This window comes from Saimiri boliviensis, chromosome 1 (assembly GCF_048565385.1).
Source record: "Saimiri boliviensis isolate mSaiBol1 chromosome 1, mSaiBol1.pri, whole genome shotgun sequence".
NCBI classification, from domain to species: domain Eukaryota; kingdom Metazoa; phylum Chordata; class Mammalia; order Primates; family Cebidae; genus Saimiri; species Saimiri boliviensis.
Genome location: NC_133449.1, coordinates 178,984,070 through 178,999,158, shown reverse-complemented (window position 1 = coordinate 178,999,158; position 15,089 = coordinate 178,984,070). Strand labels below are relative to the sequence as shown.

The following is a 15,089-nucleotide window of genomic DNA, read 5'->3' as shown; positions in this document are numbered from 1 at the left end:
AGCCCTTTTCAAGAGCACTAAATTCACACTATGGGAGAGAAGTAAACAACAGAAAGAATCATGAATGTATAGAAAGATAGTATGCAGCACAGTGGAAAGATTCCTTAAAGCTCTACCATTATCCTTGTCTAAAGGCTGGTCCTGTTTAGTTTACCTCAAACTTAGCAATGGTTTCAATATATTGACATTTTTACATTTACCTTCTCTAAGAAACACCAAAGAGCTATTGGTACTGTTCTTAAAACATAAAGTAAGCAAACTATGATGAGGACTTGACATAGTAAGAAGCAGCCACTGGCCGATGAAAAAATTTAGATCATAGTATACTCATACTACCCTTCATTAAGTGTAATATAAACATATTTATCATATAAACAGCTACCTTATAATAAAAAATGAAGAAAGCTATACGGGGCTGGGCGCAGTGGCTCACGCCTATAATCCCAACACTTTGGGAGGCCAAGGCAGTGGATCATCTTAAGTCAGGAGTTTGAGACCAGCCTGGCCAACATGGCGAAACCCCATCTCTACTGAAATACAAAAATTAGCTGGGTATGGTGGCACATGGTACAAACCTGTAATCCCAGCTACTCAGGAGGCTGAGGCAGAAAATTGCTTGAACCTGAAAAACGGAGGTTGCAGTGAGCCAAGATTGTGCCACTGTACTCCAGCCTGGTGACAGAGAGAGACTCTGTCTCAAAAAATAAAATAAAATAAAAGAAAGAAAGAAAGAAAGAAAGAAAGCTATATGGTACAAGTGATGCTGCCTCTCAAGTGGTGATATTCAGGGAAAAAAACCAGAGCTAACTTGTCCCTCTCTCACTCCTACCAACAAATTTATCAACTTCACTAATTCTTCTTCTAATTCTCTCTTCATTTCCATAGCCACTAAACTAGTCCAGGCCCTGGGCAATTTCTAGTTAAATGTTAGACTAGTTTTCCATCCGAGCTCTCTCCTCCAGTCTTGCTGTGCCTTATACAGTCCTTCTCAAACACAGTTTGAACCCCCTTGTTCAAGTCTCTTCAATGGCTTCTCACTGATAACTTTCCTTTAGCATGGCACATTGTAATTTCAGCATACCTGTCTTCATCCTCTGCATCTTAGAAGCTGTTTAGTACAGTGGTTAAAAGCAAAGATTTAAAGCTAGTCAGGATTCTTTTAACCTCTATGCTTCCTTTGTACAATGAGGGTAAAAACACCACTTATCTTGTGGCGTTACTATGAAGAATGATAAAGTTAGTAAAGCACTTTGAACCATGCCTGGCACTCAGTAAGTGGTCTCCCAAGTGTTAGCTTTAATTATTATTGTCTGTCATCATTGGATATAATTTCCACTCAGAGTCAGCAAAGTACTTGTGTTTTCTTGCACATACCAAGCTGTTTCCTCTGCCTGAAGCAACGTCTCTGGAACTTTTGCCTAATTATCTTCTTCTTCACCAGTCTTTCAGACTGCTTAGATGTTATTTCCAAAAAGCCCTCTTCTGAAACCCTATCTTACCTCTAAGTTAAAAGTTCTTGTTTTGTTCTTTTATATGTTCTACATATAACCTCTGGCATAACAAGAAGACACATTATACTGAAGTTATCTGTGTGTGTGTCCCTATCACCCGACTGAAATCTGGCAAAGGAGAGGGTATTTCTTATTCAACTTTGTATCTTAAACAATAAATTAAATAAAGTTCTACCAAACATATACTACATACAATGCATGACCTAAGTAATAATGCTAGGATAGCAAATCTAACCTAGCTTCTCATCAAAAAGCTAAAAAAAATGATACTGTTAACACAACAAATAAAAGTAATATGGTTGATTATTACCTGGCCTAAAAGAAAAAAAAAGTGTGGTCTATACTTTATAAATACGACATTCTCTTGTTTCCTAACTAGGTTTTCAGAAGCGGTCATTAATGACAAAAACATTGTATAGCCATTTTAATAAGTAACTTCATTTCACAGTTTGTTTTTTTTTTTTTTTTTTGAGACGGAGTCTCGCCCTGTTGCCCAAGCTGGAGTGCAATGGTGCAATCTCGGCTCACTGCAACCTCCACCTCCTGGGTTCAAATGATTCTCCAGCCTTAGCCTCCCAAGTAGCTGGAATTACAGGTGCCTGTCACCACACCCAGCTATCTTTTGTATTTGTAGTAGAGATGCGGTTTCACCATGTTGGTCACGCTGGTCTCGGACTCCTGACCTCGTGATCTGCCTGCCTTGGTCTCCCAAAGTGCTGGGATTACAGGTGTGAGCCACCGCACCTGGCCATTTCCACAGGTTTTTATAGATTTTGTCTGTATTAGATTATTTCATTAAATACACCTCTGAATGCAGTAAGCCCTTGGTACCCAAAATGTATTGCTGTAAATCTTCTATTGATCAACAGATTTCAGCATTATAGGAAAGCCAGTATTGGCATTTAAAACACATATGCTGTCAGCAAACATCTACAAGTAAAATGAAACATTTTTTGATTCATGAAGTGATTGTATTACACAATCTACAACAGCTTATCTCCTGAACATCTGTAATTATTTTTCATTCTAACTCCCCTGAAAATTTCAGTTAAATGCATGTAATATTAATGGTGTATACTCACTCAATGCAGGGTCTTTTGTTTGTCCCTTCTTCCTGATGGGGTGCAAATTAACAGCTGGCACCTGAAGCACCTGGCTTACTCTGTGGGGTTGATGCAAGTGGACTTTAGTTGTTTGGCCAGCTGATCTCAAAGGCACTGGAGACATTTCAGATGATTTGGCTGATTTTTTCTCACTTAAATTCTTGGTCACTAATAGGAAAGAGTAAGAAATAAGTAACTGCATGTTTTTAGGCAAGGTTATCACCACTGGTAATAATAAATAGTTACTGTCACAAGCAGATGGAAAACCATTCCATGCTCATGGTTAGGGAGAATTAATATCATGAAAATGCCCATACTGCCCAAAGTAATCTACAGATTCAATGCTATCTCCATCAAGCTACCAAGACCTTCTTCACAGAACTGGAAAAAAACATCTTAAACTTCATATGGAACCAAAAGACAGCCCACATAGCCAAGTCAATTCTAAGCAAAAGAAAACAAAGCTGGAGGCATCATGCTACCTGACTTCAAACTATACTACCAGGCTACAGTAATCAAAACAGCATGGTACTAGTACCAAAACAGAGATATAGACCAATGGAACAGAACAGAGGCCTCAGAGGCAACGTCACACATCTACAACCATCTGATCTTTGACAAACCTCACAAAAACAAGCAATGGGGAAAGAATTCCCTGTTTAATAAATGGTGTTGGGAAAACTGGCTAGGAATGTGCAGAAAGCAGAAACTGGACCCCTTCCTGACACCTTACACTAAAATTAACTCCAGATGGATTAAAGATTTAAACATAAAACCTAACATCATAAAAACACTAGAAGAAAACATAGGCAAAACCGTCCAGGACATAGGCATAGGCAAGGACTTTATATCTAAAACACCAAAAGCAATGGCAACGAAAGCCAAGACAGACGAATGGGATATAATTAAAATTCAGAGCTTCTGTACAGCAAAAGAAACCATCATTAGAGCAAACTGGCAACTAACAGAACGGGAAAAAATTTTTGCTGTCTACCCATATGACAAAGGGCTAATATCCAGAATCTACAAAGAACTAAAACTGATTTATAAGAAAAAAAACAATCCCATTCAAAAGTGGGTGAAGGATAGAACAGACACTTTTCAAAAGAAGACATATATAAGGCCAACAAACATAAGAAAAAATGCTCATCATCACTGGTCATTAGAGAAATGCAAATCAAAACCACATTAATATACCATCTCAAGCAAGTTAGAATGGCCATCATTAAAAAATTTAGACAGGTGCTGGAGAGGATATGGAGAAATAGGAACACTCCTATACAGCTGGTAGGAGTGTAAATTAATTAGTTCAACCATTGTGGACGACAGTGTGGCAATTTCTCAAGGATCTAGAAATAGAAATTCCATTTGATCCAGCAATCCTACTACTGGGTATATACACAAAGAATTATAAATTGTTCTACTATAAAGACACATGCACATGTATGTTCATTGCAGCCCTGTATACCACAGCAAAGATGCGGAACGAACCCAAATGCCCATCAATGATAGACTGGACAAAGAAAATATGGTACATATATACCATGGAAGACTTTGCAGCCGTAACAAATGATGACTTCATGTCCTTTGTAGGGACGAATCTGGAAGCCATCATTCTCAGCAAACTGACACAAGAACAGAAAATCAAACACCGCATGTTCTCACTCATAGGTGGGTGTTGAACAATGAGAACACATGGACTCAGAGAGAGGAGCAACACACACTGGGGACAGTTGGTGAGGGGGTAGGGGAGAGGCAGTGGGGAGTGGGGAGAGTGGGGAGGGATAACACAGGGAGAAATGCTGGATATAGTATACACCTAAAGTAAAAATTTTAAAAAATGGTTACTTTAAAAGCATCTATTTTTAGCACAAAAAATAAAATAGATTTTCTTAAGAGGAATTTCATTTAAGTACTATAAAATGTTATCGCTATTGTTTGGTGGGTCCGATGAAAGTTCTTTCTAAAATTGTTGTAGAATAAGTTGTTAATTTTATCTCCTAAATAATTCTTTTTTTTTTTTTTTTTGGAGATGAAGTTTTGCTCTTGTCACCCAGGCTGAAGTGCAATGGCATGATCTCAGGTCAGTGCAACCTCCAGGTTCAAGTGATTCTCCTGCCTCAGCCTCTGAGTAAGCTGGGATTACAGGCACCTGCCACAATTCCCAGCTATTTCTGTATTTTTAGTAGAGACAGGGCTTCACCACATTGGCCAGGCTGTTCTCAAACTGCTGACCTCAGGCGATCCACTCCCCTCAGCTTCCCAATGCTGGGATTACAGGTGTGTGCTACTGCACCTTGCCCTAAATAATTTTTGAATCTATGAACTTAATTAGCTCCATCATTACTCTGCTGAAGATTAAGTTAACATTCTCTCATCTTTACTACTGAAATACTTTTCTTTTTTTCCCACCCCCTTGAGATGGAGTCTCACTCTGTTGCCCAGGCTGGAGCGCAGTGGTGTGATCTCGGCTCGCTGCAACCTCCACTTTCCGTGTTTTAAGCAATTCTCTGCCTCAGCCTCCCGATTAGCTGGGATTACAAGCACCTGCCATCATTCCAGGGTAAATTTTTTCTTGTATTTTTAGTAGAAACTTGGTTTCACACCATCTTGGCCAGGCTGGTCTTGAACTCCTGACCTCAGGTGATCCACCCGCCTCCGTTTCCCAAAGTGCTTGGATTACAGGCATGAACCACCGCAGCAGGCCCTGAAATACTTTTCTCATTCTGTCAATTCTAGCATACCTTCAAGGCATTCTTCACAGAGGAGTGACTCTTCCAAAATGAATATTTGATCTTACACTTTCTTTGTCCTTCTGCACAAACCTTAATTTATCCCTGCTTTTAGAATAAAGACCCAAATCTTTAAAACAAGGTCTATATGACCCTGCATGATTTAGCATCAGCCTGCCTCCTTGACTGGCTTACCTTTCCTCTCACCAGTCCCACCAGTTATAGACTTTAATCTCTCTGTTCCTCTCATTAGGTTTTAACCTACTTCAGAGTAACAACTATGTATTTTGTTCATTACTACATCCTTATGTACCAGTAATTGACTGAAAACAGATGCTTAATAGGTATCTGTTCAATAAGTAAGTCACCTCAACAGCTACAACACAAGAAAACCAGAGACAGTGTTTTATAAATCCATAGGTTTTCTGAAAACCAATGTGAGAATTAAAAAACTGAGAACCCTGACTTATAAAAGTTGCCTCCTTCATATAAAACCAATACTATAGTCCAAAGGGAAGAAATTCTTCCATCAGGCAGTACTTTTAATCCTTAGGTTATCCAGGATGGTTTCAATGCAGGTGCAGCCTCAGGACTTCATAAAGTATTTGTTTTAAACATCAAGATAAAAGCAAAAATAGATGTTTAAACTCTCTCAACACAGCTATAATAGCTATTATGCTTTTATTATGACAGCCTAGACAATATTTGTGATGATAAGGATCAGAGATTATCTTAGAAAGTCAAAACACAGGGATCCCAGGCAAAAATATGCAGGGGCTCATCAACTAATTGAATACAAGAAGTTGTCATCCAGAGTCATGAAATACTTTCTTTCCTCTCTGACTGGTCAATGTTAATCAATGACATATTATTTTAATAACCGCTACAATACAAAGAAAAAAACCTGAGACTACTTTAAAAATAAAAGAGTTCACAGATGAATGCCAAAAACCACATATATTCTAATTAATTAGGAAGAGCCAAATTCTATAATGCTTAGAAATCAACTATTGTTTGGCCTTGGGATAGTAACTATTTAAACATTTAAAAATGAATTATGCATTATAAAGATGCTCAAACCAAATTAGGGAATATGCATTGAACTAAACGTTCAAATCTAGTTTAAGAAAGACAGGCCTAAAGATTTTATTTCATATAGATATTAAATATGTAGCATGGGACATCATTTAGTGTTACGAGAAAAGACAGACAAGTCCGGAGTGAGTGTAGGAAGAGGAAGGCATGCAGATGTATATAAACTGTTTCATAATCATAAGATGATAAAGTCTATATCAAATTACCTGGGAAAATATGACTTTGATGATGACTCAAAGCAAGGCCAGAAGGCTTTAATAAGTATGCACATAGCTTTGAACTTTAAAACATGAAAAAATGTTAAAGGCACTAGACACTCTTTCGGCTTTTACCTTTAACGTGTACCATTTAACACGTAGCAGCCAGAATGTAGAATGCTGTTAGCTTTTAAAAATTTCTTTCTCCAAATTTACTTTGATGTACAAAGAATCACAGAAATAAAATATACTTCAACCCCTGCCAAAGTTTTACATTTAAGAAAACAGAGACCAAAGATGAAAAGAACCTTACTCAAACGGTAATCAATGAAACTCAAACTCTGCCTCTATCCTTTAGTAGGTATTCTTTCGATCATACTCCAAATCTTATCTTATATGTAGGAGCATTCAAGATACTGTTTTGATTATGGCACTTATTAAATGGCTCCTTATCCTTATTTTAAAATTGTCAAAACTAAATTTTCAAAAATCAATATTTGGTTCTATTTCCAGTTCCTGTTTTCTATTCTTTCTTTTGACAAACTTTTAAAAATTACTATGCAAATACCGCATCATTTATCAATCTAAGGGTCAATCCATGATGAAAACTACCCCTTGTTAATTAGGAACTTAGAAATAAAATTCTATTGCAATTTTTATGGGCATAACATTTAACCCATTGTGTGTGTGTGTGTGTGTGTGTGTGTGTGTGTTTACATTATTTGTTAGAGACTGGGTCTCACTTGGTTGCCCAGGCTGGAGAGCAGTGGTGGCAGAGTCCTAGGTCACTGAAGCCACAAACTCTTGGGCTCAAGTGACCTGCCTCCCTCAGCCTCCTAAGTTGCTAGGACCACCACACTTGGCTAATTTTAATTTTTTTTCTTTGTAGAGATGGAGTCTCCTTGAGTTGTCAAGGCTGGCCTCAAGTGATCCTCCTGCCTAGGCCTCCAGGTGTGACCCACCACGCCTGGCTTGAACCTACAATTTAACTTAAGAAGTACAATTATTTTGTTACAACAGTCTGTATTTCATTATCTTTGATTTCTGCTCTTAGAACTCATAATTTCCTTGATCCAGAGATATATGCATTCTCTTGCTTGTATTTAATTTGAAAAATCAGTATTGAGAACATGATCTTTTTCATCAAATTTTCTAGAGATTACTAATATCAGACTGTGTCTGATTTTTCTTGTTTTACCTTACTACTGGCACTTGTAAGGTACTTATTATCACTGGTGTTTTAATCAAATTTCTTATATTTTCTAGTTGGTAAATATTATCCTTGAAATAAAAAGAGGTAAAAATCCCACTTATGCTTACTCTTTATTTAGGGATAAATGCAAAAATGTTTTCAAACAGAAAGGCTCTTCTATAATGATCCAGTTTTTAAAAAACTTTAAAAAGTTTTTTAAAGATCCACTTATTCTATTTTTGCACAGTGTAGCCATCAGGAATGGACAGGATTTAGAAGGCGATTAATTTGATCACATGATGCTTAAGGCATGCCAGTAATCTTCTGTGAGTGAAAGTTAATTTTCTTGGGACTTAAGCATAATTCTAGAAAAATAAGTTTATTTTGTTGTGCTCTTTAGTGTCACATAAATGAAAACTTGTACTCACAGGTACCATATGCCGGCTCCCACTGTAATGACATCATCTGGAACTTCTCCTCATCTGTCTCTACATCCAGACTAGAAAGATACTGCTTCACCTTCCTTGCCATTTGGGCATCCTCATACAGCTTCTTGGCGTTAAGGAGAGAGCTGCGGCGTGCCCTTTTTTTGTGAGCACCTCCCTGAACATCCAGCATGTTCGAATTTGTGCTTCCTTGACTCAGTGACCTGTAAGAAGATGAAAATCACAATAAGGGGCTGCAGACGTGAAAATTAAGCATAGTAGATTGAAGATTAAAAGATTTTGTTCTGTTAATGCTATTGCATGCTGATGTAAATGAGTTAAAAGATGAAGAGCATTAATGCAAAGTAATTTGGCACATATGGTGATGTTCTGAATTAAGAACAGGATTTGGCCAAGTACAGAATTCAAAAGAATAGGATAACGATGTCCCCCTGAGCGCCATATTCCATCAGGCCTGTGTTTGTGCCAATGCAACCCATGGCACAAAAGTAACAAGAAAAAGCATTCCTCTGCCCTGGAGGCTACCCACGCTTTGAGGATATGGCAAGATCCTGGACCAGGACAAGTCCATCCTCAGCCAGATCTGTGAACCAGGGTTCTTCAGCAATGAGGGTTCCAATGCAGTTTTGCTTGCTGTTCTGCTTTGAACATGCTATTGCCACTACCATTATGGCAGGCTCACTCTGAGCATGTTAACTAATTTTACCAGGAACCATTATTTTGGCCAAAACTCAAAGAGAACTACCAATAACATATTAGCTGAAAATTTACAGCATTTATACGCAATTCCATATAGTCAGAAATCAGAATGCAGTAAAAACTCAATGCTCTCACTCACATATGGAATGAGTAGGCAATATTTGGGTTCTAGAACTAAGGCCCTGGACACCACTTTTGTAATGCCCATGAATGTGACAGAACTGCAAGCCGGGTAGAAATAACCACAATTCAAACAAGCTACAGCTTCACCTGACTCTACTCTTTTTGACAAACATTCTATAACAATTGCACATCTAGAACCAATGGAAAACAGCAACTGCAATGATGTTTGCCTTTTCTTTTCTTTTCTTTTTTTTGAGACGGAGTTTCGCTCTTGTTACCCAGGCTGGAGTGCAATGGCGCGATCTCGGCTCACGGCAACCTCCGCCTCCTGGGTTCAGGCAGTTCTCCTGCCTCAGACTCCTGAGTAGCTGGGATTACAGGCACGCGCCACCATGCCCAGCTAATTTTTTGTATTTTTAGTAGAGATGGGGTTTCACCATATTGACCAGCATGGTCTCGATCTCTTGACCTCGTGATCCGCCCACCTCGGCCTCCCAAAGTGCTGGGATTACAGGCGTGAGCCACTGCGCCCGGCCCGATGTTTGTCTTTTCTAACAAGGCTAATACAAAATTCTTATACAATTTTTATTTAGATGGTATTTTATTTTGTCATTCCAAAATAATAAGGTTATCTATGGATTGTCTAAATTAAGCTTCATTTTTATATGAAAATATTCTAAATACAAAGACCACAGTGCTCATATATCCAGTTTAAAACAGAACCAAAAATCCTAATGCTTTCATTGTAAATTAAGTGAAATATAGTTGAAAAAGTGTTATGACGTTTTTTCTTTCACATTTTAAGATCTTTCAATTAGAGGTATATGTAACACTCAATGGGAACTTTCAATTGCTATTGGCCGGGCAGAAACTATGACATGATGTTATTCACACATGCAGAAACCTCAAAATTTGCATAATGGCTTAAAAAAAAATTCAATGACATTAGTGAATTACCTTTTTAACCTCCATGGACCAAATGATTATACAGAAGTAGTAAATCTGACAACTTCAAGAACATTACTAAAGCAAGTGACAAGAGAAAACTAGCTCTAATTATTTCCAAAGCCAGCCTGGAAGCCCAGAACCAGCAGCTTTTGGTTCTTTTGTATTTTTTCAAACAAATGATGCATTACCAACACACTGGATGGCACAGAAGGCAATGTTGTATGGGGGAGGAGGATTCTGGAAAACAAAATCCAGAAACTAGTGACTCTAAAAACATTTCAGAAGAGTCATATTTTGAATATAAACAAATTTTAGGAATACCTAAACCAATTTACTTCACTTTTATTTTCCTTTTTATGTGAATCAATAAAAATACTGATTTTTAAAAACTCAGTTTTGACACTGTGATAAAAACCCATAAACAAGTCTATAAGAATTCCTTCAATAAGCATAAAGTAGTATGCTTATTGAAGGTGTTTTACTTTATGGTAATAGTATCCTATTACCACTTTATGGTAAAAGGATACTACAGTGATTTTCCTTAGTAGTAGATAAAATAACAATGTGCCCAACAATTGATGATGTCTTGAATTCAAAGAAAGGCAGTAAAATCAAGTTGCAGCTATTTAGGAACAAATTTTAACACAAATATTTAACGATTTTATCTTAGTTAATATAAAAAAAAAGTGGGTTTTGACATATGTAGGAGATACAAAATTCTAATAAATAACATTGTGATAAATGACCATAAAATGTTTTCTAAACTACTTTGAAAACAGAAAATGCTCTGATATAAAATACATATATCCAACGTTCGCAGGCATCATACAATGCAACCCTATAGCTGAATCAACAGTGAAACATGTTAACGTAACTCATTCATGAAACACACCCAATGCCCACTAAAAGATACTGTCCAAATATTCTTCCTTACAGTAGTAATGCTGGGTGTCAATTTCTATTGTCAGTGAGAAGAACCAAAAGAGACCAAGACATAAATTTATGATCCAGAAGAAAATACATGGGAAACACACAGAGAAGGGAGGAAAAACAGAAGGAAAGTCAAGTTCACCAAGCATTAACAGAAAACAAGACCACAAATGAGACAAGACTTCAGTAAAGGAGGTGGCTCACAAAAAAATTCTTCTTACATGTAATAAAAGCTTCTAACTTCATGGTTCACTACAAGTCTTAAAATAACAAAATTCTTATGCAGTCCCTTCATCCACAAAATTTCTTCATCTAAAAATGAAAGGACTAGATATATGATTTATAAGATCTTTAACATTCTATGACTCTAAATAGACACTTGGCTATGTATAAGTGCAGACCTAAATCTACTTTAATAACAAATAGTGGCAGTTTCTGATTCTATGACAACTTTAAAGATAAGGGAGTTTTCAATTAAAACTGGTAAAAATTTCAAACAAAATTCAATCAATGCAGGAAGTATCATGGCATTAGCGGGTCTGAGAAAATAAAATCATCTTCTAGTTCAATTTTATAGTACAGCTTGGATAAGGGCTTCCTCTTTTTGGAAAACTGATGGAAAATGCAACCTTTATAAACAGATGTTTCATTCATTTTTGTGCACTTACATATTTACTTTTATAAAATATGGCATCTGAATAAAAGAAAGTGGTGTGAACTTTATCTAGAATCAGACTATCTAGGTTTGGAGCCACCATTAGTGAACTCTAAAATTTTAGGCAACTCAACCTTTCCCACCCACACTATGGAAAGAACAGTACCTCTTTATAAGTTAATAGCAGAATTAAGATAATTGGTTTAGAGTGCTTAGAACAATGTATGGCACATAGCAGGTACACAACAAATATTCACTATCACTGTCATCATCTCACTGACCTAGCTCAATTAAAATCTAAAAAGGACTTATAGGACATCAACAGTGGAAAAGCAAAGGAAAAATAGCTAGTTCTATCACTACTTTCACCTTGTTAGCAGAAGGCATTTGTCAGGAATGTAGGCTGACAGGGTTAATAGAATGCATGCTATTTTATGTGCGTGCATTAATGAAAAGGATGCAGTATATGTTAAGAGTTGCACAACCTTCATTCCAGTTGCGTCCATCTCTACACTTACCCCAGACTCCGCCACCTCTTCTTCCTGTAAGCAAGAGCCACAAACATTGAAGCATGTGTTTGAATAGGAAAGCACAGAAAAAAGACAACAGTTGAAAGTCAGAGAAACTATGCAGACAGAAAAGAACAGAAAAAATTTATCAGGAAAAAATTATAGCTTAACAGTAAAATGACTTTAATGGAAGGCAGGAGGGTAAGATGAGTTATGTATATACTGAAGGTCAAAAAAGCTCCAAAGTACTTTATAAAAATATGCATTAGACCAATTATATTTTAAATACCTAATTCATCTAGAAGCTCATATAAATAAAAAGCTTAAGGAAAAGCATTTACTTAATTATAATATAAACTTTGAATTCAAAGTTTTTATTGAAAAAGACCTTAAAGGGGCCGAGTGTGGTGGCTCAAGCCTGTAATCCCAGCACTTTGGGAGGCCGAGGTGGGCGGATCATGAGGTCAAGAGATCGAGACCATCCTGGTCAACATGGTGAAACCCCATCTCTACTAAAAATACAAAAAATTAGCTGGGCATGGTGGCGTGTGCCTGTAAACCCAGCTACTCAAGAGGCTGAGGCAGGAGAACTGCCTGAACCCAGGAGGCAGAGGTTGCGGTGAGCCAAGATCGCACCATTGCACTCCAGCCTGGCACCTGGCGACAGAGTGAGACTCTGTCAAACGAAAAAAGGAAAAGACCTTAAAGGAATAGAATTCTTTTTGAGATGGAGTCTTGCTCTGTCACCCAGGTTGCAGTACAGTGGTGCGATCTCAGCTCAATGCAACCTCCACTTCCTAGGTTCAAACAATTCTCCTGCCTCAGCATCCTGAATAGCTGGGATTACAGGCACATGCCACCATCCCTGGCTAATTTTTCTATTTTTAGTAGAGACAGGGTTTCACCATGTTAGTCAGGCTGGTCTTGTACTTCTGACCTCATGATCCACCCATACTGGCCTCCAAAGTGCTGGGATTACAGGTGTGAGCCACAGCACCCAGCCAGAATTTCTGAACATCTTTTTGACAAGACTTTTGGGCCGCTCATTTAAATGATAAAATTACAAGGAACATAAAAACATAAAATTTCATTTTTAAGTGCAGATATTTCTCTGACAAGGTGTCTTGTAAGACATGTTGACCAGCAAAAACAACTTAAAATCTAAGTAAAAACATGTCATTAAAGTCTTCATAATACTATATATCTTTACATTCTTGTTTGATTGACTAAAGAATCTATTTTTTATGTCTGCAAATTGATTACTGTTAAAAGGGGTTACTTTGTCTAAACTAGATACTCATACACCACTGAAATGGACATTGTTTGCTTAAAAAAAAGGTATTATTACATTTAGTACTGGCTGACAAAACTGATTCAGGAAAAATTTGGTCCAATCTTTAATACAGATGTTTTTATTTTCCCCCAATACCCTATTCTTTTCAATCCAGGCCATTCCCAAGAAAACAGCCATGTTTATTAATTTCCTTATCATTTTTTCTCCTTTGCTCATCACTGAAGTATGGCTAGCACTTAATATATTATAAACTGGTCTGGCAGGGTCACAAATTCATCATGTCTTCAGGAACCAGGATGTTAACATGAGTAAACAGAGGTCCATATAAGACAACAGGAACTGGTAGGGCCACTGTACAAGGACATGCAACAAAAAACAAACCCTTTTTTGCTTTGGTACCTAGTTCTTACTATTTTCTGCTTCTACACAGTTAAGCAATGACATCTTTCATTACTTGTAGTGATTCTTAAGGTGCAGAAGTGGGATGCGCAGGAAAGAGGAATCTGGCACACCCCTTCCTTCTATACTTTGCAGATCTCTAAACCAAAGAAACCATCAAATCAACTGCTTGCAAAAACAAAGACGCCTAGGCCTGGTGTGGTGGCTCAGCCTGTAATCCAGCGCTTCGGCAGGCTGAGTGGGTAAACGGCTTGAGTCCAGGAGTTCGAGACCAGCCTGGGCAACATAGCAAAACCCTGTCTCTACCAAAAAATAAAAATAAAAAAGTTAGCTAGACTGGTGGCACACATCTGTAGCTCCAGCTACTTGGGAGGCTGAGGTGGGAGAATCACCTGAACTCGGGAGGTTCAGGCTGCAGTGAGCTGAGATAGCGCCACTGCACTTCAGCCTGGGCATCTGGAGTGAGACCCTGTCTCAAAAACAAAACCCCTAAACAATTTAAACAAAACAAATTAAAAAACCCAGTGTATCACTAGTTCTATTGGGTTATGAAAGTTCCAACTCTGGTTTTTAAAGTATTGTGTTGGTGTAAAAGTAACTGCAATTTTTGCCATTAAAAGTAATGGCAAAAATCACAAATACTTTTGCACAAACCTGATGTCAAGTATTTTTTGTTTCCTTAGCATAGTGTATTTTTTTAAGCCATAAAAATTGTGTCGGCCTCTGTAAATTATTTCATTTTTAATGTCCCTGTGAGCAAAAGCTATACACATAGGCCAAAAAAGAAATCAGATCAAAAATTAAAACTACAATGTCTATTTACACCCTGAAAATTGTCAAAATTACTAGAAACAACTTAACAACATACTTTGTTTCAACTTCACGTAAGCTGAGAAAGCCTTTGTTATTACATTAAAAATGAACCTTAAAAAGCATTCTTAAAAGATCAGGTTAATATAGAACCCAATAAAATTTTCATTTTTAGTAAAGATGAAATATGATTAAATTTGCACTTTCTAAATTCTGTTCATTTGTATGTAATAAAACTTATATACAAATGAAACAGTATTATAATTTGAGAAAAGGAAAAATGGTTTAAAGGAATGAAGTATGAATTAAACAGAAATAGAACACTAAAAATATTCAGTAAAAATAAAAAACATAAGCAGACTAATACTTTACAAATTAGGTTAGAAACAAGATGAAAACATGAAGAGTATCAGCAGTTTTCTTGTATTTGTTTGCTGATGTTTTTA

At 37.1% G+C, this 15,089-nt stretch overlaps 1 protein-coding gene across 17 annotated transcripts in view; it reads right to left on the bottom strand.

Annotated features, from left to right (window-relative positions):
• The window catches only part of RAPGEF6 (Rap guanine nucleotide exchange factor 6), a 246,205-nt gene that overhangs the window by 49,059 nt on the left and 182,057 nt on the right, over positions 1 to 15,089 (bottom strand). For 14 of the 17 annotated variants that reach the window (XM_074381725.1, XM_074381732.1, XM_074381717.1 and 11 more), the window contains 3 exons: positions 12,150 to 12,173; positions 8,259 to 8,479; positions 2,594 to 2,782 (listed from right to left, as the gene is read on the bottom strand). In XM_074381725.1, the coding sequence (XP_074237826.1) occupies positions 2,594 to 2,782; positions 8,259 to 8,479; positions 12,150 to 12,173 (434 nt within the window). The remainder of the gene's footprint in view (positions 1 to 2,593; positions 2,783 to 8,258; positions 8,480 to 12,149; positions 12,174 to 15,089) is intronic. The other 3 variants (XM_074381735.1, XM_074381737.1, XM_074381774.1) reach the window with 1 other exon arrangement.